Here is a 25603-nt window from a genome sequence, read left to right as displayed (position 1 = left end):
TATATTACAAGAATTATAAACACGGGACAACTAAACCTTTATTTGAAATATAAAAAATTATACGAGAAAACATTCTCCTACAAAGTAAAAATAAAATTAAATAAAATGGCATTAAAATACAATGAAGTTACTGGTTCATAATGAAAATCTGGACTCCATCCACACACTTCCTTCCTACAGAAGGCCTTCTAATGCCTCCACAGTGCCTTTTATTTTTCAAGCTCCGTATTCCCAGCTAATTTGATATAGCAACATCATCAATCACCTGAGACAGGAACAACTGTCTGTATTCTCCAAGTCTGGCTCAGAGATTCCCTCCTCCCCACCCCTTACACCCATCAAAGTGTTTCTCAGTGCCTTTATTTACTTCTGCAACACGGGTGCTCAAGCACATCCTTTTGTTGAGCTTTCTGTGTATACTAATTACTGTAAGACAGTTCATACACATGGCATTTATGCACTTTCCAGCAGATACTGCAGCCACAGGAGAGCATGGTGTGTGGAGCTGGGTAGGCTGGTAACAGACCAGCACAACCAGGATACAAAGTTGGCCCTTTAGGTGTTTATTCTGTACCCCAACAGCAAGGCTAGGTCACCTGCCACGAGCAGTAGAATATTGACTATCAGCTGCACTGAGAGAATTATCAGCAGCATTACTGAATCCCATGAGCAGCTCGGATGCACCGAGCACAGAAAATCCCTGCCAACCGCTCCAGGAGCCGCCAGTGAATCCCACTGTGCAACCCGCGGGCACGCCCGAGCCACTGGATTCCTCAGCACACCTTCCAGACCTGCCTCTGCACTCACTGTATCAATACGCACTCTGAGCTCCTCTGAATTACCAGATGAATTTATCTTGTGGGGAAATTACATTTCTTTTCCTTTTAAAACGAGTCAGTCAGAGCAGCTGAATATGGCATTCAAGAATTATGATGGGTGGGAGCATTTTTAAGTGACTGATTTTGCAGCACAGTGTGCCCTATATTTATTAGCCTTTTACTCTAGGGCTATTTTAATTGTTATCTGTTCATGCATGGTACACTATATAATGAAATGCTCTCATTTCACTCCTAGAGTGGAGAGTTTTTTATGTGTATCTCTATTAATGACCCTTAATTAAGTTGATTTTAGTAATTTAAATGTGATTTTCCTCTGGTCAAGAAGTATTTTTAATGGGAGATGTTGAAAATGAACTCTCACATAAGCCCTTTTCTAATGCTTCCTGTTTAACAGTTACAGCAATTTATCAAGCTATGTTTCCAATGAATGAAGTGTGGGGTAGCTGGGCAAAACCCTGCTCATTTACATGATTCATCAAATGTGATTGTTAGCAACCTTTTTTTTGGTATTTATTAATGAAAGATTTCAATTTTCCAAGCAATTAACAAAAACATTACCAATGGATAAACTTCATGACAGTTGTGAGCTACAATAAATACAAGGGTGCATCTTAAAAGATACAAAAAATAAATTAACATATTTAAAAGTAATTTAGTCATAGTATCAACAGAAGCAGAGTACCAAAATAATTTAAGGTTACAAGAATTAACATTCAAAACTATTTAGAAAATAAAATCAACTTGCTCTTGATAAAGTTAACAACATCAAAAGCATTGTTCTGACAACTCTTCTCAAATTATGTGATTTAATCTTTCTTTTTAAACTGAAAAAAAGAATGACTGTGGAGATTTTCTTAATATATATTCATTTGGAGGTAAAACATTAGAGATCTTTAATTTGGCTTGTCAGATAATTTTAATACTCTAGCATAATTTAGGTTCTTGTGCAAATACTCATTTTGCTGAAACTTCTGAGGATTAAAGCTTAAAATGAGCTATTAAAAATCACTAAGGGGAACAATATGTGGAATCCAGCCAATGCAACTAGGTAAGAATACATAGCTTCTTACTGCTAATTACCAAGTGTTGCCATTTTTCAATCCAAAATAATGGCTGTGGTTTGAAAGACTTTTACTTGTAATTGTAACTCACTCTATCTAATAAAACACTGACTTTGTAACCCCCCTGTTGCAAAGGTATGACCAAGCTTCAAAAATAGGATGGGAAAGATTAAAGGTTCTTTCCAACTCTGTGTAACCTGTGTAGCAGAAGACCAGCTCACATTTCACATGCAATAACCTGCGCATTTGCTAAAAAAAAAGAAAAAGAAAGAAAAAAGGAAAAAAACTCAAGAACAACATAGGGAAATGCCTGAGGCAGAAGTTGAAACTGATTGGGCAAAGTAGAAGGACAAGAGCCCTTGAAATTAAACAAAAGCAAATTCATTCTGTTGACAGATGTTGATTACATCAAAGCCATGAAAGAACTTTTTTTTTGTTTCTCTTTTTTTTTCCTTTTCTGCAACTAATACCTCCACATTTCTGTACATTACGGATATAACGTATCTTAATCAACATAATCCAACACACGATAATTCTCAAATTTGGTAAAATTATATTATAAGAAGGTCTTAATGACAGGCTTCTCCAAACAAGAGTGTATTCACATGGTCATGTCTGCATACCCGTGCTGGTCACGCCATCATCAGCCCCTTACTTCCAGGGGTTAACTGCTCTGGCAGCCAAATAAAATACAGAGAGCGCTGTGTAATTATGGAGACAGTCAAAGGGCAGACTCTATTTTGAAATCTATTTGCACAGACAAGGTCTTCCAATTTCGCTTACAGGAAACAAGCTGGTAAAGGGGGTCTCCTCCTCTCCAGATGCTTTCCACACGTTTTTCCCACATCAGGAAATCGTGGACATGGACACCATGCAGGACTGTTTCCTGGATTGCAGAACTATGTCATTACAAGGAGAAGAGCAAGTCCCTGCTTGTGAGAAATATTTCCTCCTAATTGGATGTATTAGGGGAAAGCAAAACCCATAAGGACTAATGAAAATGTGACTAGCAGCAATTTGTAAACAGGACGCAGCCACAGCTGTCACGATGGTACTGGAAAAGAGAAAGCAGAAATGAAAGGGTAAAAACACTCTGTTTTTAACAGCGTGATTGGGGAAATGAAATATTCATCAGGATAGATGTGACTTCAGTTACAACAGCAACTTCAACAACAGCATGCTTAGGACCCTACCCCGATAAACCGAAACACAGGCCAGTATCTTGCAAATATTATATTCTAATTGGTATTGTTTTTTTAATTTTTCTGGAAATTAACAACTGAATTTGTTTAGTTAATTGAGGCATTAACAGAACTGTTCTTGTTACTCTCCTAAGAGGCAAAGAAGCATAGCAATGATTGAACAGTGATTGACTCCAAGGGAGAAGAGTCAGCCCTCTGCCAGCATCACCGTGACTCCCCCATGGCACTGAAAAAGTCTGTTTTGGCCCTCAGTTATGCTCCTTGCTAATTACAATTCTGCCCTTACTTCATGCAGAGTGGAACTGGGCAATTTGTTGGCTACATGCCAATATAAATGAGTTTGTAAATTTATAAACTATATGGAAACGGATTTTGTTTTGCTTTACTTACTATGATTTAGTCTAGACGAACAGACTAAAATGATGAATCAGTGCCTTCTGGAATAGCGCTGTGCTTCTAATTCATTATTCAGTCAAACTTAGGGCCAACAAAATAGCTGTTCTGCAAGTTGGTAAACTGGGAAACCACAGAGAATCAGAACCCCTTCTATTTACAGGAAGGATGACAGCCTAAGGGTACTTCATCCCAATAATAACAACATTCAAGTACTGGTGCCCAGGTCATGACAAGCCATGACCCTCCCCATAGCTCCTCCAGGAAGCTGGCTTGATGCCACATTTTATCAGCAGCAACTGACAGTGCAACTTTACCAAACAAGAAGAAAAAATTAGTATTATATCCTTAAAATCTCCTTTGACCAGTTGAGAAGTTACAGAACTGCTCAACTTTATATATACACACACACACACGGAGTCACACCAAGGCAGTATAAGAAATAAATGGACTGAGTAAAATTCTGGTATCATTAAACAGTACTTCCCCCTTTTATTACAGGACTTAAGAAATACAGAGTACAATCTAACTATGGCTGAGTGATATTCATTACTATACCAAAGGAAATGAATTGTCTATTACAGACCATGGGATCAAACTGTACAGACACTGGGAACAGAGCACTGCAGTCCTCCAGCACAGCCTTCCATCCCACTGTTATTTCTACTACATTTTCCCTCTCTGACAGAAAAAGGCAAGAAGAAAATAAAAAGACAGTGTTGTCTAAAGCAATATCACTGCAAAACGAGATAAGTCCAGTACAAAAGCTGCACAAAGCAATATTAAGGGTTTCAATCACAGTTACTATCAAGGGAATTTGGGCTCCAGATCACAGCATCTGGCAAGTTTCAACTTCTCTGACTAGCAGGAGAAACATTCCTCTTATGTTACTGCATTCCTTTATTGAGTAAATTAATTTATCATAAAATGAATAAATTAGAATGAGAAACATCTCTTCAGGCTTCCATATTTAAATACATTTTCCAAGCACTTTCTATCTACCTTTAGATTTCTTTAAAGATCAGAGAAATTACTTTTGCTTGAAAGACTGGTTATTGTATTCATGATTTTGATTTTGTAGGGAAGAAACAGCTATTGGAACAAGTTAAAAAATAGCACTTGTTTCAGATTAAAAAAATAAGCTATTCAAATAGTCCTTATATACATCACAATACCAGATCTAATTGTTTATATGCACCCACCCACAGCTCTAACATTCACTGAATCCTACTGGGTTAAAATCTTTTCAGGTGCTCTGTGAAACAGCTGTTTTTCAACTTGCATGTTTATGTCCTATACACAAGCCTGACACAATATTAAATGTGAAAAGTAAATCCCACTTTAACCTCCAAAATTTCCACCTGAAATGGAAAAAACGTGTCTGGATCACCATAAAATCCGTTTTCCACCCTTTCAGTAGGCAAGCAACGTTGCTGAAATAAGAGTAATCTTCACATAGGAAATTTAGGAATGATCCTGAACATTGTATCAGGATGTTCTGTGTAGCTTGACACATGGGAAGAGAACAGACAGTCTGTCTTTTTTCTGCAGTAAGTATTTTCCATACATCTACAGCCAAATCTCTAAGGACACAAGATGATTTCTGAATCATAGGTCAGTCTTATCTCAAAATTAAGGAAAAAAGTGCACATGGCCAACAACTTTGGAATGATTACATTACTACTCATTTGGTAAAATTGACAGCTAGTAGTATTTCTTGCCTTATGTTAAAAGTTGTTAATTACTTGTATTGTCCTGTTTTCACCTGCAAACACAAGTTCTTTAGGACAGTAAGTCTTTACTGAGAAAACACGTATGTGTCCTTTGCTAGAGTGATGAGTCTAAGGTTGGGGAATTACATCCTATAGACCAGATTTCAAAATACAGGAGCAGAGAGGTCTAAGAGTTTACAGCTTTTTCTGCTAAACTGCTGAGGCGGTGGTAGAAATAAGCTCTTTTTTTTTATTTCAAGAAAATGCTCTGCACAAGAAGATGTTCTAATCAAGAGCTTGCTGCAGGATAACTTGTAGCATCCTGATTAAAACATTTATTTTTAAACCTGTCAGTCATTACCATGCGCTATTTATGTGTAACTTGGAAGCTTATTCATAAATATGTGACATTTGGGTCACTGAGTGAATTATAATGATAGAATTATGGATCAAATTTGGAAGAGTAGAGTCTAATGTTTGGGAGATGTTTTAAATGTTTTTTAAACACCTTTCACTTATCTCCTTGCTTAACATTTACAAAGACCTCTTTTTAGCATAAAAATCTCAGTTTCTCAAACAGTGATACAGGAAGAAGTTGTTTACATTTTCAGAAGTACCAACATACATCACTTATGACAAAAAAACCAAGCACTCCATAAGAAATGCTCAATCACTGTCAATCATACACACTAAAATATACATAAACCAAAGCATGTGGTATGAACTGTATTAGATTCAAACTGAACACAGAATTACAACTATAACAAACAAAACCCAAATAATTACTAGTGACTCACAGGCCTATTTACACATCTCACCAAACTATTGGAAAGGTAGGTAACCATAGAAACCCGTCAGCCTAAATTCAGCACTTCCAAAATTGTATTTAGTTTAAGAAGCTGACAATTCTGTTTCTATTTGACAAAATTCATATTTTTAAAGGCTTTAGTTTTTGCTTTGGTACTTAAATAAATGCCTAAAATTATTTCATCTGTTGGCTACTAATAATTTGCCTTTTATATTTGATTTAACCCAAGCAGAAATTGCAGTTTACTCTCAGTAATAGAAAATGTTAATATATTTTAATATTGCAAATTAATTTTTAACATTTCTTTAATGACTGAAATTAAATAACAATATAAAGGAAACACTTCTGCACTTACTATGAAATGTTTTGCATATGGACTTTTTTAAGCTGCACACTAGCAGAAAAAAGAAATTACTGAAATTAACTGTTAAAGCTGAAATGCTAATAGCCTTTTCAACTTATACTTCTTTTTCACTGACAATTGCAATTTGCATGGCTTAAAATTTAATACTATCATTAGTACTAATGTCCTATATTTTACTTCATAATCTAAATGAGTAAAATATTATTTTTGTAGTTCACTGGCTCTTATACTTAGTTCAGTGTGTATTTCATTATGTAGATGAGCAATGGAAGTTGTCTAACATGATTTAAATGGGTCAACAGTATTTTCCTATTCACATTAATCATCCAGACAGCCACACACACAAAAAAATAGCCTTGAAAACTAACCTAGGAAATCCCTTTTTATCACCGACTCTTCCCACCACTCCAACAACAGCAAACACACGCTCCGGGAGACGGGAGCCCCGGGAACGGGGAAGCCAAGGCCGGGTACTGCTCCCCTCGCCAGCGCGCAGCTCCCGCCGCTGCCGGCCCCGCTCCCCGGGCTGCCCGCGGCCCCGTGCCAAGAATGATTCTCGTCCCGCCACGTTCAATGGGAGCTGTGTGTTGACAAACTGAGCAAATCTGAATCGGCAAAATTCATTCTTGGCACGGGGACGCACAACTGTGCTGAAAGCAAAGGCGCGCTGCCCGCTCCGCTGCACTGGCAGCCGGCTTCTTCTGGCGTAAACACACTTGTCAGAGCTCCCACTGAAGTCAAAGGACACAGGATGAGGCCGTCTATTGCCAATTGTTTATAAAACACATCAAAATTAAGGGTTCTATTCTCAAGCCATGTAACTACCATCTACGGGCCACTTCATATATGGCAAATAAAATGGCAATTTATAAATAACATAGCCCTTCTGTAGAAAGGGAAGCTGTTCTAATAGAGGATAAAGGGGAAGAACATAAGTATAAAACAGGCAGAGAGTAACAGAATTATTGTGTACCAAACATTCAGACTAATTTATTAAAAAATATATTACTAAGCTAAAACAAACAAAAAACCCAAAACAAACAAACAAAACCCCAAAACAAAAAGAAAACCAAAACCAAAAACCTCATTTCTGAGCTATCTTCACCAGGTTATTCACTCACTTTGTACGGTTTATTGGACTATTCTCCTGTCTGATTTTCTAAGCTAGACAGAGTAAGCAAGGAGTCTTTGCAAGAATTTAGGTCTCAAACTACTTTTTCTAGACTAAAAAAGGTTACACAGTCTTTTCTGCACAGACAGTAAATCCATAATAAGAAATAAGTGTTTTGCTCTCCACAAGATGAAGATAATCTAACTTGCCAGCAAAATATGGCAGGCAATTCTCCTGAGCATGTTTAGCTACCTTGTCTGCAAAACTGGGCAGTAATCTATGAAATTGTCTATAGGGACATCCATTTAATCAATTACTAATCTGTAAACTCAACTCAGAACTTCTGGATTCAGTCAATTACATGCTAAGAATCCTGCTGCATGCTTTTTTCACATGGAAAATGTGAAGTCTATCTCAATCTATACTCATGGCCTATTGAAAAGTGATGCCACTGTGAATTTGAGTCTTTGAACCCTGGCCACAACTTCTTAAATGTCAAGGCTCCTGACCTGTGTTCAGTAGGCAAAGAGCTACAATGAAGTTGATTCTGATGTGGGTGTTCCCCTGGCAATAGCACAGTCCTTGGAAGTGTTATGCCCATGCCTGGGCCATGCTTGCTCACCCTGCAGTGGCTGGTAGTCCATTGTCACCACTTGTCACACTGGAGGAGACCTGAGAGAACTGCTGCCTTTCCCCAGACACCCCAGCAGATTATTTTCATCTGGTTGAATTTTCAGCTGCCAACACCCCACCAACCTGTTTGCAACACCCATCTGGTTTCCACAGCTGGGGATACTGTTGCAGCAAGCTCTGCCAAAGCCTTTCCATCAGCTACCTCACTCTACACCTGATTTTGTGAAGCAGCTTTTAGAGAAGAGTTATTTGGACAAAACAGCCTCCAAATGAATGAAAACAAGACTGTCTTTATCAAGGAGATTTTAGAAACAGCCACTTCAGAGCAATCTTTGGTTTGCTCTGCAATTACATTCTTGCCAGAAAACATGTGTTAGTTAAGGAGAGTACTCTACAACTCAAAACTCTTAGACAACATAATGGTACTACTCAGAAAGCTGCTGGGACAGTCATACCAGTAAAATAACTCTTGCTGGTACAACCTGATCATTTGGAGCAAGTTTTGATTTAAGTTTTCCCAGAAGAGAACTATTCTCATGAGATGAGCTTCTGCTGATTTAGCAGGGTGTGTTAGAGCATGAATGAATTTTTATAAACCCAGACAAAACCCACTACTATATTTACTTCTTTAAAGAACACCCATTTCTACCATAACTCACAGAATTTTGTTAATCATAAAAATCAGTGCAGAACAACCAGGTATGTCTTGGAGAGGTGAGACCTGCCTAGCCATCTCACAGGTGTTCCAAAAGGACATGGCAATGACATTAAGCCTTGTCATCACCTACCATTTCATCCACAAGGCACGAGTGTGATTTGATGCTCAGATCTGCACAAATTACTATGGGCAACACCTCCTCTCAGTGTCAACCCAGCATGTCTTTGTGAGATGCCTATCCACTTTGTCCAGTGGAAAAGGACCTCAACTCCACAGCACTAGATGAGTTTACAAGCACACTCAAGAGCTGAGAAGTCAAGCAGAATACAAACAGCTCTGCAGTTACTGCACCATTTCTTACATAAAGCATCTCCATTTTACATGGAGGGAAGCTAGGAGTTTACTGTTGCTTCTGCCCAATTCTATCTTCACCTGTGTCTATCAGTAAATCTGAGACTGAACAGCTGGAATTTATATGAGAAACAAACTTGCCATTTTCTTTCAATGTTATGCCACATCTGTTGACTTTCTTTTTAAAAAAATACATAAGGCATAATTTAAATTTATGTACAAGAAAGCATGAAACAGATAATCTGAGAAGTGTACAAAGTTCTACACAGAACATCTGATATGCTGTAAGTATTAATGTACAAACTCAGACTGTGTTCTTACTGCATTAGTTCTTTATGGTTCAAAATAAGCTTGATCTAAAATGAAACATAACTGTAAACAGGTTTTAACAATGAATACCTGAACATAAACATATTTAAAATGTGAAAGCTGGAGACTTTATAGAGCTGGTTAGAGTGGCTGGTTATTTATAATCTAAACTCAAAAGGACAGCCTGACTTTCAAAAACACCCATGGAAGTTTTTGCAGGCTGCACGCTAGAGAGTATGTCTGCCACAGACTGCCAAGGAGCTCTGAAGAGCCCTTTATTCTCCCTTCTAAGGCTTCCATGCAGCAGAGCAGCCTGTGGAACACTTTGTTTTTAGCATTCTCCTTTTTCTTCAGAAATTATGAAGGGAAAGACATTACTGATTTGGAAAGGACATAATCTCTAAAAGAACAACGAACAACAACTTTCCATACCTTATTTCAAGTCATACAAAGAGGGTAAAAAATAACCAATTGAGAAGAAAGCCTTATTTTACAACAACACAATTTATATGTTTTGAAACAGTTCCTTTAAAAAATCATCTGGTGTCTGTTTTCACCCTAGATAACACCAAAGGCCAGTGGTGTGACGTGAACTGATGAAAACAAAATACAACTTTTCTTAAATGGAAACTAGAACTTCACTTCATACAGTGCCTTCATACTTAGTGTGGTATAAATTGCTTTAAATACTGGCAGGCAAACAGCCATTATGCACTCAAGAGCTCATACGTAATAATACTTAGCATTTTGATAGAGCTTTTCATCTTCAAAGTGCTTTACAAACAACTCATTAATCTCAACCAATGCACCTGTAAGGTAGATAAATATCTGCATTGTAGGTGGAGAAAGACACAGAAAGTTTAATGACTCATCCAAAGCCATGCACACTACCAGCCCCAAATATCCCTAGCTCCTGGCTCCTAGTGCCATGAAGGACCTGAGCCCCACTGTGTGTTGAGATCATACCTTCTCTTGAGCCACAGAGCAGCAGGAGAACTTATTTTACTTTGAGGCAGTGGCAGAGTGCCAGCCTAGCTAGAGACCCTCCCTTTTCCAAAGCTGGTAAGTTCCCAAGGACTGCTAGCTCCCATCAGGATCACCAACCCCAGGAAGTGGGAAGTCCATGAGATACCAAAGTGGGACTCACAACACAGATTCTCAAACTGATTCACCATCAAGCAGTGAGCTGGAAAAGCCTCTGCACTGGCAGAAGCCTTTGCCTCTCTCCCTACTTATTTCTAGCTGCTGCATAGACTCCAGGGCAGCAGATTCCTACAAGTCAGAGAACAGAACCCTGAAGTCTCTGGCCTCTGAGTACTGCCAGCATTCAAGAAAACAGCTTCACTCCTCTAGGGTTCTCTAACTATCAAAAACTTGTAATGAAATTTTGCCGTCAAGAATGGTAATTCTCTTCCCTGTTGGTGACCGGAAAAAAAAAATCTTAATGTGATTATGCTGCATGATTGTACTTTTAACTTTCTGAGTTTTAAAAGTATCAGATATGATTTTTCTTAAACCTCAGAAATAGCAGGAATGTCAAACCTGGAGCAGATGAGAAACGTGGAAGGTGTGAACAATACAATACACATACTGTGCTACAGCAGACTTTATATTCCCTTACACAGAGAAAATGGATAATAAACTTTTAGTAATGACATATTTATTTCAGATGGTTTTCAGTCACTAGATTTAAATATATAAATCTGACAATCCTTATCTGTTCATTCTTCACATTTGTGAGCCCAGAGCTTAGCAAGTTCTCCAGCCACTGTAGTTCCTCCCTGGGTAAATCACTCATGTTTAAAAATACAGGTTAGTCAGAAAAACTGTTACAATAACAGAAAAACAAATCCCACTTTTTCTTATGATATCGAAGAAAAAAGTCTCTCTACAAGTAATGGTATAAGCAAACACAAGCAGCAAAAGATAAATGAATGGCAAAAATGTATGCAGCAAAAAGAGCTCTGCCAGCCTGCCCAGCAGACCTGGGTATAAAAGGCAAAATAAGAAGAAAGAAACAGCCTTTAATTACTCTTCTCCACCTTAGTGTTTTAAATTTATAAAGAAAAAAAATAGCAAGCCCACATAATCCAAAACACATGAAGAAACAACTTCTGATCATTAAACAGAAACTACAAGTTCCCCACATTTAGAAGACTTTTAAGGTTATTATTTCATTGATTTAAAGTGAGCTTGTGTCTGACTGCCAACACCATGCCTTTAAAAAAAGAAGTCAAATCTACAACTCCCAATGAAAATAAGGGCATATAAGAGCAAACTAAAAATATAACATACAGGAAATAAAATTAGATTTAATTACACTGAACATTAACATTCATTCTGCAATCATAGAAAATTCAAAAAACATTTTCTAAATTAAAAACTCCACTATAATATTCTACAGCTAAAATAATATGCAATCTGTATATAATGCAGTTTTTGCAAAAGAAGGAAACAGATTAAAGAGCAGTATGCAAGAACAAAATTTAAATCTGCAATTGTATCCACTAAACTCTGGAAGCCTAAAAATGATGATGCAGTAAAAAACCACCCAACATCACAACAGTAATGCCACAACATTTTTTGCTATTTTGTTTAATAACTCATCACTTTATTTGTACACAGTAATGAAGAGATGTCACAGCAACTCGTGTCTGTCTCTGTGTGCTCTATTCTTTCCTGCTCCTGTTTTCAGGGTAGGTTAAAAAGAATCTTTTCTCTTAATCATCAGCAAACCAGTACCAGATTTCACTTGTGGTAAAGTATGCTACCCATCAGTACAAGGCAATGCTCCATAAAAACAACAAAGAAAATAAAAAAAGCAAGAGGCAAGGTCTGAACACATTTTTCTTTCAATTCCCTTGGGAATCAAGGTTCTATAGGTCTTGAATTCCCAGGCAGAGGGGATCATGTTCATCAGTTACGGCAGCTCCTCTGGGCCTAAGTCCAGGTAGACTGCTTGTCTAAACTTGATGAAATATAGGCGCCATCAGGTAACAGCAGTGGTTGGGGAGACTCCAGAAATGTGTAACTGAAAACTAAAAAATGAAATTAAAACAAGGCTGTAGCCAAACAGCCTCTTTCTACGGGATGCAATAACTGTAAGGCAAAGAGTTTGCAACATACAGACTGCTCCTTATATATGTTCTTTTCCCTCTTCACATAGATAATATGAAAGCTGGATTGGGCAGACAAGCGTATTTTAACAAACATTGATTTTAAATAGAAATGCTTAGGAAAGAAACCACTGTGACAAATACAAATAGCTTGAATAGACTAAACACTAAAAAGAAGTCATTGCCCTGTAACCCATTCTCCCTCCCACTACATTACTTCAAAATATTTTCAAATTAAATTTTCATGCTAATAAGTATTGCTAGATCAACAGCACTGGGATGTGGTGTCTAGAAGCACTGCAAGCTACCCATCATGGCACATCATCATGTCAAACTGTCAAAAGAGAAGAAGAGGCAGTAAGACTCTCACTAGAAGTGCATTTTGAAGTGCTATAGGAATATGCTTGTTTGGGAGTGGGGAAGGAAGGAGGAACCAAAAAAAGGAAAATAAATTACCAATCCCCAGTTGATAAGATTATTGTAACTGGGCGCCCTAAAGGTAGTCTTAGCACAGAAAAGGCCTTTTCAGACTGCATACACGATCAAGTACTCCATAAAGCTTTGAAATCACAAATTGCAGTGGACCAGCAGGACTGTCACTGAAGAATGCTCAAAAGCTCCTAAGCTTTTGTTTAAATTTCCTCTTGATTCACAACTGTCACAATCAGAACATTATGTCTATTATATCCAAATATCATTGAAAGGAAAACCAGCTTAGATTTCATGAGACAGACATCCACTGCAGCTTTAGCATCAAAACAGGTTCAACACCAGAAGTAGCTTGTCTTCAAGGTGACTTCAGCCAAAATCCACATCTCTTCAGAATAAACAAAAAGAAAATACCATAACACCACAGAAATATTTTTTGGTATCCTCAATTTTACACTCCAACTATAGCTATACATGGAAAGCCTCACAAGAAATGAGGTTAAGTGTGCCAAATTGGCTCAGTAGGGTTTCCCTGCACAGCTAGAGAACATCCACAACACACAAATCCCAAACTTTACAGACTATGGGGTATGTTGTTTTTATGCGCACCTTAAATTCAGCTTCTGGTCTAGGTAGGATAATTCAGTGCAAAAACTTGAGTAAAAGAACTTCTGTATCTAAATCTAGAAAGCACTTTACCTATGTCCACTGCTAAACTTCAAGTTTGCCTGGTAACTTAGGAGCAGCAGGCACCAGGACAGGCTCAGGCCCTGTTTCATCCTGCTGATGCTGTGCTGCCACAAATTCCTTCAGAAATTACTCCCTCAGCGCTAGAGTTTCTCCATCCATCAGCTAGTGCTCATGATTTCAGCCCCTTTTGTCTGCTTGGCTATCTGCACTGTGAGCTCTCAGAGGCAAAATAAAATGTTTTATTATATGTTCACGGGACATTTGATCCCATGATTTTAGGGAGTGAAGCTATCTGCTCTAAAATAAAAGGCAATTCACTATTTGAGGTCCAGAATTTCTTTAGGAATGACTCAATCCTTCATTCTTTTTCCTCAAACACTATATATTATTCTAAACAAGCTTAGAGACCTGTCATATACTCTACCACTATTCTTGAAGTTTTAAGTAACAGAACATGCAAGGACCAAGCAGCCAGACACTTCACAGTTTGATCCTGCACGTAGCCTCAGCAGGGCCATCTTCCAGTATAGATTTTAGGAGTCTGTACTTTTGTTCCCTTTAATTTAATCTCTAAAGATTGTGAAGTGGTATTCTTTATTTCACTGATTTGCTGTATGAGTATAGAGGAGGTTAAATCAGTAATTTGGTTCTTTGCAAAACAGCACTAGAATTTGTGTGTGTTGGTTAACACCGCACTTGTGAGCCTGAAGAGTAGAAGACTGAAGTAACACCTAAAGGAGAGACAAAGATTGCCTTCTTCGCTGCCCAGAGGCACCACTCAACTGAGTATCTTGAATTAAAACCACAGACATGACTTTCCATTTCAGACTTTCTACCCTGTCACATGGTATTATGTGGAGCCTTTGCTTCTACATCTGCAGGCAGGTGAGGAAATGCCAGACAACAACAGGCTCTGGGCAGGCAGTGTAGAAGTTGTGCATGCAAACAGTCCTCACTCCAGATGCCACCATGTCCAACTGTGAAGACAGAGACAGCACTGTAAAATCCACTCTGGAGGCACAGCAGCAAGACAACTCCCTACGATGGGGCAAGCCACTTTGTTGCTAGAGTCATTCCCAGAGCTTTATGGTATTTTCCTTCAGGGTCAGTAGCCTATGCACAAAGGTGGACAATGGCCCTTCAGCAAATCACCACACCAGGGCAGCGAGCTTCTGCAGATGGTGGAAAAGCCTCAGAGCTCTGCCATAGGAATGGAAAGAGGAAGTAGCTCTTTTCTGCTTAGAGAAAGCTCCAGGTGAGCTTTAAGAATTCTGCAAAATTAAAAGTGATACATACAAAATACATTTGCAAACAAGGTCAATTTTGCCTGAAGGATTATGGCTAGGCTTACTTTCCTTAACTTCGGGCATATGAAAATGTTCCTGTGTAATACATTTATCACAGACTAAACACTGGCAGATACAGGACACTACCCGGGACCTGGGCACCCAAGACATAAGGCATGCAGAGCAGAGAAAGCATTCACAAAAAGCTGAAACTAAGTACTCCTCGGGAACTCATCATTAACTTTGTCTCCATGTGGGTTTTAGCTGCAACCACAATGGTGACACTCTGGTGCCAGGGCAATGGGCACCTTCCTACAAAGGGGAAAAAACTTCTTAGTCTGAAATGAATGGCTAGAAAAGTAGTTGTGGGGCACTAAAGCTGTTGATGTGGCAGAAAATGTTGGTTTTCAGCAGCTGTCCAGGACATCTGCTAATGACTTTCCTTCATTTAAAGGCAACCTTAGCTAATGCTGAGAAACCTAAGCTCACAGAGAAACCACACCCTACACATCCACCCACAGCCAGAAGTGATAGATCTTGTAAGAAAAAAAGACACAGTGTGCTGCCAACAATACATTACCTCTCAACCGAGAGAAGAGAACGATTAAACACTTTATTGAAAGGGGAATATTTTTCTCTCATGCCTCAAACCATGAAAGTGCATGTCTTCCCCAGAGCTGCTGCACAGTTGAAATGGGAATAATTCCTCGCCTGCCTGATTAGTTTCGAGACAGGGATGAAACTACCTTAGAATCATTTAAAAAATGTTGAAAGTGTACTACAATCAAATGGTTTGAACTTCCACCATGCATCACTTGCAGCTCATAATGCTAATGTTAAATTCTGGAGACATGAGTCTGTCTACAAATTAATGGAAAATGTGAATTAATATTTTCTTCCAGCTAATTGCCCAACTCATATATTGCCCAGTACAGCCAAGCACATTAGATCTTGAAAACTCTCTTGCACAAGTTTAAACCACTTTTTCTCATTTGCCAAAAAAAAAAAAAAAAAAAAAAAAAAAAAAAAAAAAAAAAAAAAATCAGAATTACAGGACGTATTTAATTGTAAATCTGGAATACCAGGAAACAGTCAAGTCTCCCCAAAACTGTTACCTGTATATTCTATGGTTAATTTTTTAAAAAACATTAGGTTAAAAGTACTGGAAGTTACTATAGGTGAGTATTAATTGTTTGAGTTGTACATTTCTGAATTTCTTTTTAACAGTGAGAAAAATACAAAGTGATAGTTCTACAATTTCAATATTATTCGTGCTAAGAAGATTTTTATGATTAATTCTTAACATGAGAATGGTACCCAATATGCTGAAATTTGTGATTAAATATGCTTTTCAAAGAGCAAGTTGTAACAATTTTTAAAAAAGAAGTTTAACTCCTGTTTCAAAATGCACCATCAGAAAGATGGAAACAGACTGATTCAGTAGCATATGACAGCAAAAAAAATCTGAAATGAATACTTTGACTTCAGGGGGAAAAAAAGAAAATAATCTAATTTTGAGTCCTTTTACTTCCTCTTAGAAATACTGAAAAGTTTGAATTTTGTAAAACCACGAGCATTACCAAGGTCCGCAGATTAAAAAAAAAGCGAGAAATTAACTGTATCAGAAACACTGCTCAGTAAAAGATTCAGTAAAGGAGGTACTTTATTTATTTAACCACCTCCCAGATGGAGACCCCACAGCACACTTCTGTACAGTAACATGCATAGTCCAACATAAAATGGCAATTTAAAAGTTCATTTCCAGTTTTACCATCCTAAATGCCAAAGCCATGTCTGACCAGAATGAAAAACTATGTAAAATTACTTGTCTGCACTCTATCTAGAGCATATAAACCAGATCACTTCACACTGCCTCAGTTACTTGCTACACCTTAGTAGTCCAACTAATGTTTTTAACTTGTGTAGTGCTTCAGATAGATGATTTTCATATAAATAACCTTCTGGAGAAGAATTTATTATTCCTTTAATATACACAGCGTTGGCTAACCTAACTATGAAATATAGAAAATAATTAACCATGCATTACTGACAAGGCTTGTGCACAAAACTTGTGACCTATACAGCCCAAAAAAGAAAAAAGAAAAAAAAAAAGAAACCAAAAAACCAAAGCAAACCCCAACTAATTTCTAATGAGCTTTGGTACTTCTGGGCAAACTTAAAAGTGTGAGGCTTTGAAGCTGTACTGCAACTGAATCAACTCCAGCTATGTCCCTCTGTTTCTATAAAAAATAAAAGAGGTTTAAGGCATTTCTTCCTCAGTTTACTAACAGAGGGGAAAGAGTAACATTCTCAGAAAAATTTTGAAAACAAACATCTCTGAAAGGCTCCGTAGCCGCAGAAGAAGGATCTCACAACATCTCATATTCTGTGGTGCTGGAGACAGCTATAGTGCTAGTCAGGTGCAGTTTCCAGGTTCCCCACTGAGGAGCCTGTGGACAAATTCCCAGTTCCACAAGGGGCTGAACAAGGCAGTTCAGCCCCAACCAAGCAAACAGCCAGCCTGGGAACACAAACTACGTATGCAAGGGATGTATCTCACCCCACCAGTCTATACTGAATTGAGTTTAAAAACCTGGCCCACAGTAAATCACACAGCTTAGCACAGAATTCTTATTCATTGTAGGGAGGCAAGCTCAGGAATCAGTTATATCAGTATGGAACACAAAAGTAACTCAATTTACATGGGATGTCTTCTCATCAATTATTTCCCTGTGGCTCTAAACTCTGAAATTTCATTATAAGAAATTAGGGGCTTCTACTCTACAATAATTCACCTGTATAAAATAAATAGATCTGTAAGACATTACTATGTTTCAAACCATTTAAGATAAAATTGTAGGTATAAATGCAGTTCTTTCATGTGTCCTACTTCATTACCAATAAAGTAGCACAGATTCAATTACGATAATACCTGAAACTGTGATAATATCTAATCAGACCTTTTACAAGCCAGTGAATCAGCACACAATCCATACTATTTCTAACTACAAACTGTGACAGTGACTTGATGTGTCTGTGCCCTGGGTGTTTCCTAGTTTTCTTTTACAAAATAATAAATTCAATTCACACTCCTATGCATCACCTGTAAAATTTTTTTTAAATACTCTTCAAGAAAAGATGCCAGCTAAAATTCAGTTCAACCTATTGCTAGTCCACTCTGAAATGCAGCATTTGAACATACAGAATTTCACAAAAGTTGGTGGAAACCACTCACACCCTAAAGAGTTGTGTGCCTTCTCCTTGGGTTGAAAGTGTTTGAATTCTGACATTAGCAAGGGAGAGACTACTCAAATAACTTCCCTATATGATTACTAAAAAGTACTTTTTAATTTCCTAGTATTTTTCAGTAAATTTTCTTTTTTAATGAAGGGTTTTTTTAGGCTAGCCTAAGTCCTTCTGATATGTGGATAAAGCATTTAATCAGTATACAACTTCCAAGATCTCTGCTGCTCAAATGCACTTATGCAGAAACAATTCCATAATAAAGAAAATTTTCAACATTTATAAAAATGTAACATCAGATATATTAAAAAGAACACACATAAGAGGCTATAAAAAAGTAATTTTTGTTCAATTAAGGTAGAACAGATACCCTTAGGTGAACAGAAACCTAATTTAAATTACTTTTGTCTTTCAGTATTCACAAATTAAATTATACTGAAATGTCCGATTCGGGGAAAATTGGATTTTGTTTAATCAGTGTTGTCTTAACTATGACAGTTTCACTTTCTCAAGTCTCTGTAAAAGCATATCCCCTAAGGAAGCTGAACAAGGTTCGATGCCGGAAAGGAAGGCAGGAAGGCTTAACAAATGTAATTCGCTAGGTTCTTTTAACTGGATGACGGACACTGGGCTTTTAAGGGCGCATGGGGCTGAAAAAGGATGCAGGACATGGGCACACGACTTTAGCTTGTGAAGGTTATGTGATAGAGAAAGGGCTCGTCAGAGAACCTCAGGGCACGGGGGACAACGGGCCCTGACAAGCCATTACACAGACGGGCGAGCCAGCAGGTAAGAAGTTCTGCACTTGAACGGGTCACATTACTTCAGCAGCAAAAATCACCACAGCCGAAACAGAGCAAAACATTCCCACAGCCTTCCCCCACCGCGGGGTCCCGGGAGCTGCCGTGTGCCGGCGCCACGCCGAGCACCGCGCCGGGGGAACACGCCTCAACAGAAGCCGAGCCTTGACAGCTGCGGCCGCTGCTGCGAGGCCCCCCCGCCGCCACACGCCGCCCCCCGCCCGGTCGCGGAGCGCGCCCCGGCCGGCGGAGCGCTCTCTCGCAGCCCTCAGCAGGCGCGGCGGCGGCAGGACCTTTTGCTCCTCGCTTTCAAAGCGAGCCCCGACTGAGCAGCGGCGCGGCGGCGGCCGGCGGGAAGGGCAGGGCGGCGGCGGCGGCGGCGGCGCGCACTCACCTCCGCTCCGCAGCGCGCGGGCGGCTCTGGGCGCCGCCATGCTGCCCATGTGAGGCGGTCACGTGGCCGCGCGTGGCGGCGGGCCGGGAGCGCCCCCCGCCCGCCCTCGGCCGGCGCGAGCGCTGTGTGAGGGGGCGGGCGGGATGCGCCCGGCCGGGGCCGCGGCTCCCGGTGCCCCGAGCTGCTGCTGGCTGCCCTTCCGTACGGCCCCATCCTGCTCAGCTCACCAGCCCTGGCGGGAGTGGTGACTGCTCCTTCCGCGGCGGGAGACACGGCAGCGAGACAGAACTGCCCCACTCGGCCCCACATGAGTCCAACCATACTGTCCATGAGTGATGGAGCTACCTCATTCATTTCTTAGCGTTAAAAAATAAACAAAACTCAACCAACTAAGCAAGCAAACGCCACCACCCTCGCCTCAACTTGTACTTTTGTGAATAAAATAGGAACTACTCTTTTTGAACACATTAATGCAAAGGAACATCTCGAAGGCAGGTGCCAAGAGGATGGTGCCAGACCTTTTCCTGTGGTGCCAAGTGACAGGATGAGGCGCAATGACCAGAACTAAAACACAAGTTTCATCTCAACATGAGGAAGAGCTTTATGTTGAGGGTGGCAGAGCACTGGAGCAGGCTGCCCGGGGAGGGGCTGGAGTCATCTCTGGAGACATTCAAAACTCACTTGGATGCATTCCAAAATATGGAAGTAATACAAGTAATCCTTTCTTACATCTTCACACACATGTAATGATCTTTGTGTCCTTACATACATTCGTGTGTATGCATGCAGTGGTAAACTGTGGGATAAGTAAGAAAATTGTCAAATGAGAACTCATTTGACAGGCTGTTTAACTCCAGATTTATTTACCTCCATTAGTAGTTTTTAACTTCCCATGCACAAGTTTTATTATTTATTTAAGAATAGACTCAAAGCCCAAGGTGCATGGGAATGCTGAGCATAGTTACCTATATGTGCTTTAGAAAAAGCCCCCAAAAAGTATGAACTTAAAAGTTATAATTCAAGCATTTCTGATTTTAAGGAGCAAATTCCAAGCATGCTCTGATTAAAAAAAAAAAAAAAAGAGAGAGAGAGAAAAAATAAAAGCTGTGATACTCTTAACTTTGCTAGTAAAAATGCATCTCTTTTAATCAGCTGCCACAGCATGACAGGCAGCGTATCATATAGCTTATATCCAGACTATACAGTAGTTTAAGATCAATACATTACCTTACACTGCCTCCAAAAAATAACATATTCCACTTCTTATAGCCACATTCTGCATGAACTGACATGTTTCATCATCATTATTCAGTGAGGGGAGAACAATAAGATTTTCCCAGACATAAAGATATAGAAATAAATATGGAGAAAGCATTGCTAAGCTGATCATTACACCTTGTGAGCACCATTACCCACTGCTCACTGGTGAGAGCTATGCACACGTTTCATTTGCAGGGCCCAAATGTGCACATCTTCACTGTGCTCCTAATTCTACAACATAGTATAGTCTTTCAGGAGCATCATTTTATTCTCTTTTGTATCTTGGCAAGGCTTTAGGAATCCAGACACTCAGCCACTAGTTCTGTAACATCTATGTGCAGTGTAAAGGAATCACACATTCTGCTGCTTGGCCTAAGCAACTATATATACTCTTGAGTGGGTGTCCTTGTGTGTGCTTAAAGCACACTTCACATGAAAGTACCCATGTATGATGAGTAATTAGCCACGTTTTCCTCAGCTGTCACTAAAGGAGAAAACCAGAGAGCCTTAAGGTAGCTTAGTCTCACCTTTCTTATTTGAGTCAGCAAGTATTTCCTACTCAGTGGAACGAGGCCACTGTTAGAGAAAATGAAGTGAATGCTTGGCTTTTTTTCTGCATCTGTAAGCCCTAAATTCCTTATTGTAACAGCCTGAAAATTGGTTGATGGCATAAGAAAATGGAGGCAATTCTAGTTATGCTGCTACCACCTTTGTAATTACCTTGTCCTTAAGTGTCAGGCTATTTCACAAATACTTGTAGGTACTGACTAGTGGTTAGATTGGACCAATTATTTTTGCATGCCAGAAAATAAGAGGGGATCAATCAAATTACGATCAATTACATTTCAAGCAAACGGTGTAATTTTTGCAGTCTCTGGATGCATCTTAAGCCTAACAACAGTCATTATTCAGTAGTCTCTAATTTATGCTTAGATGCAGGTTTTCTCCTTTTGCCAAGAAATACAAACAACAGATATCATTTTTGGGACCTTTATAGCAGTAAAATGGGGGTGAATATCTCTGGAAAGAGGGACATACCAGAACCTAACACAACAAACCTGAAAAAAATCATACTCCACTGCGTTCAAGTTGTCACCAAAAGCAAATACATCACTTTCTTCTTCATGTGTATAATTGTCTTTTGGTTACAATTGACAAATCCCCCTAAAATATTTAAGATGGACAGTGATGTCTCAAGATGGCCTGAGTGTCAAGCTGAGAGGCAGTTTTGGAGAAATTACTTTTCATCTGTGTGAAAGACTCTCCTTGAAGAATGTTTCACATCCCATCTCACTTATATTGGTTCTGTGCTGTGAAAGCAACCAAGCACTAAATGCAGAATCTCAACTTTATTTCCTCCCAAAATTGGGCAGGCTGATATTAAAATAAACAAAAGTGTGCTAAAGAAGACATAAAGCTAGATTTTTACATGCAATTTTCAAAGCAGTCTGTAAGAGCCTGTAAAACAGAGTTGTATCGTACGCACACACAAAATCTTTTATAGAGCAATATAGAAAAATGCTTCTAGTTTAAGTATGGAAGCTGAGGTTAGGCTTAGATCTTAACTTCTGAGGTTAGGTTTAGACTTTCCTAAGATTGTCTTAAAAGATCATTTAGTTCCACAGCAGCTTTTGCTGTTAAGACTGGTGCTGTTTAGGTCCTGCTGTAATCACAAATAGGTGTTCTTTTTTCAGCACTGATGTTCATCTGATCCAGGGTGAGAGAGTTTGGAGCCCTGAACTTGCAAAAACCCAGAAATCTCCAATGTTAGTGATACAAAATATATATAACCAGGTAAAGCTACACTAAATAAAATTTACATTGCACCTTGAGGGAAAGAAAAATAACATATTTACAGATACCCATCATATTAAATTCATTCTAGGCAAAGATTTACTCTTTTCTATGAAACTATGAAGTTTTAAAACATGAACACCCCATATAGCTCAGAGAAAAGTCTAACTAGAAAAGGGAAACATCTAAAATAGCAGCTATTGAACATGGAATATCTCCCTTTTTGCCCTACCATTTAGAAACAAAAAAGGGATGTCAAGCTCTTCCCATTGACCTAGATTTTCTTTATGTTCTATCTCTTCAGCTCAAACTGTGCAACAACCACAAATGGAGCACATACCTCCTGTGTGAGGAATGTTTACAGCATTACATGTTCTTTATTTACTGAAGAAAGAAGCTAGTGCTACTCTCAGAAAAAAACAGCGCACAGTACTGCTCCTGCTATAGACATTTTTTGTACAGGCATAGAGGGAATTCTGAATCCTCTTCCCAAGGCTTTGTCTTCATGGTGCCATAACCTGAGATTCCTCCAGTTTGGGTGGGAGCTTTATATCTGAAATGAGCTTTGAAGAGTCAGTGGAGGACATTTTTTCCAACCTTTTCTCTCTGCCTCTGGTCTGGAGAATTAAACATATTTTGAACATGGAAATATGAAAGCTGTTAGATTAATGATCCTTTGTAGCTAGCTTGTACCATTCTAGATCTAAAAGGAAGCTCAGCCACAGTGTGTAATCTTGTTTCTTTCAATGTGTATTACTGTAGGTTTTAGTGCAAGGACCAAAGAACCTGATGAGCATGTATTTGAATGAGTGGCTATGAGTTGAAACTCATAGTAGTTGTATTTTTTTTTTTTTAACATTGTAAAAAAGATGAGTGATAAGGGGGCAAGCTCATTCCTACAATTTTCCCACCAGTTATAAGCCAGTATGATGGCAGATAGCATGCTCTGCCTGAGCCAGGCTTGCATCTATTTGTATGGCTTTGTGTAATAGCCTTCCATTTTTACTAGCTGCACTAAATTTTTAGCCTCACAATTTCAAATATTGTCACTGGTGTGGTTAACTGCCTTTTGTAAATGGAATGTTTTAATAGAAAAAATCCAGGGTTAGAGTGAAATCTTTCTGATCACTGGAGAAAAGAGCTAGCAGTGTAAATCAGCTGAAATTACTGAAAATTATGAATGACAGCTTGGGGAAAAATATTTTGATGACTTTAGGCTGGTTTTTTTTTTTTCCCAGAAAATGGAAATATCTGCAACACATACTTGCTTATGAGATACAGATGTTAATATTTATTATGCTGTCTTTTTTTTTCAACTCCAAGTCCAAATTATCCTAGCAAGCAACATTTCACAAAGCAATAGCATTACAGAATAATTTTAAATTTGAAAACTGAAACTCCAAGGTTTTATATGATAGGCTTACCAGTGTAACAGATATTTCTAGTTCCAACAGTTTGATACTGAAGAAAGCAGGTCAGAACTGACACTGTGAGGAAAGGTAAAATGGCAAAATATGCAACATAAGATTTTCAAGCTTTCTGGTGTCTGACAGTCATAAAATATGATAAAGGAGAAGCATAAAGAACAACAAAGTCTCAGTGAGAGACAAAAAAAGGAATTGAAAAAAATCTATATAAGCACACACAAATCCTTCATACAGACATTATGGGCTGCTTACCCTCCTGCTGCTATTGCAGAGAGAGACAATAGGTCAGTCTTGAATTGCCTAAACTGCCACATAGCAGCTTTGTGTGCTGGTTCATAGGAGGCAAAGACATTTGCTGCCCAAGACACTCCTTCAGCAACACACAGACCTTTATTCCTCCAACTGCAGCAGTTAGTGTCCTTCAAATCCTGCAGATCCTGGTAGTTTGCTTTCTCAGTTCTGAAGCTATAGGTATTCTGTTGTATTTCTTGAGATTAGCTGTTGAACAACAAGTTGTTTCCGAGTATCTGCAGTAGGTAACTTTTATGTTTCAAAATACCTGAAAGGGAACAGTTTGACCCAGGTTTCTGAACATAAAACACTTTTCAGAGCTTTATTTACCTCATAGGACAAAATCTTGTATTAGCACCGTTGACAATACCTTTCATTGGAAGAAAACTTGTGTCTGTCAATTGAACTAAATTCACTATTTTACTGAACTTTTTGAAGTAGATTCACTGTTGCCATGGCTGTATTTGTAAGTGATAGAAGGGCATACCAGCATCCTGATGCCAGAAGCATCTACAAAGAAAAACTTTATAAATATACTCAGAGATCTTAGGAACATTCTGAATATTCAAATGTAAAAAAATCTCTAAAGTGCTTTACCAGTATATTGTGTAAAGTTTCACTTGAAATTTGAGTGAAGCAACTAAAGAATCTGGATTTTATCAAAATTAAGAAAAAAAGTCACATAAACCTATTATTAAAAAGACTATTATTAGTGTTTGCTTTAAGTTTCTGTAGTTAGTAATAAATGAAAAGAACAATAGTGCTTAAGAAACCTAGAATAACAGATTAAGTATTTGAACAAAAATATTTTTAATCCAGGATTACTTTAGCATCATATTGTGCCCAGAGTAGGAGAGGGCTCCAATAGCATTCAGCTTCAGCTATCCAATTCTCATGGCCCCAACCTAGAATGAAAGAGCTGCTACTAAGCCTCAGTGTTAATTTGTCAGCTCACAAATCCACAGAACTGAGCCCCTCCAGTACCTACTCACAATTCCATACAGACAGCTGTTAGTAGCTCACCGGTCTTCCCAGCACGCAGAAGTCAAACAACACTAGTTGTGTTCTACACCTCAAAGTATTTGTTTAAATACAGTAGGAGGTCCTTGTCTGTAGTTATGTTAATGCAGAAATACAAACATTACACAAAACTTACTAAACTTTTATCAACACTTTTTAATATCACAATATGACTCACTGAACAGCTGGTGTTGCTACTGTGTGTACTTCTGAGACAAGCATCCTATAGTTCACTTGTAGGTGAAGTTATCCTGTTGAAAATAATGAACTTTGTATCCAGACTGGCAAGCTAGGGCTTTGTCCAGCAGCATCCTGAAAGGTGGGTATTTAGTCAATTATACCAAGAATGTTAGCTCAAACATGAAGCTCTGAAATGTTAGCTCAAACAGATGCACCCCACAAGCCTACTGAA

At 38.7% G+C, this 25603-nt stretch overlaps 1 protein-coding gene across 3 annotated transcripts in view; it reads right to left on the bottom strand.

The window, feature by feature from the left end:
- METAP1D (methionyl aminopeptidase type 1D, mitochondrial) overlaps positions 1 to 19467 on the bottom strand; it is a 43629-nt gene extending 24162 nt beyond the window's left edge. The window contains exon 1 of one of the 3 annotated variants that reach the window (XM_059853101.1): positions 19400 to 19467. In XM_059853101.1, coding sequence (XP_059709084.1) covers positions 19400 to 19448 — 49 coding nt within the window. In that variant the 5' untranslated portion in view covers positions 19449 to 19467. Of the gene's footprint in view, positions 1 to 2683; positions 2836 to 19399 lie in introns of those variants that run through there. The other 2 variants (XM_059853100.1, XM_059853102.1) reach the window with 2 other exon arrangements.
- Between the last annotated feature and the right edge of the window lie 6136 nt (positions 19468 to 25603).

Source organism: Haemorhous mexicanus, chromosome 8, assembly GCF_027477595.1.
Source record: "Haemorhous mexicanus isolate bHaeMex1 chromosome 8, bHaeMex1.pri, whole genome shotgun sequence".
NCBI classification, from domain to species: Eukaryota; Metazoa; Chordata; class Aves; order Passeriformes; family Fringillidae; genus Haemorhous; species Haemorhous mexicanus.
Note: the sequence above shows the minus strand (reverse complement) of the source record. Positions and strands in the feature narration are given on the sequence as shown.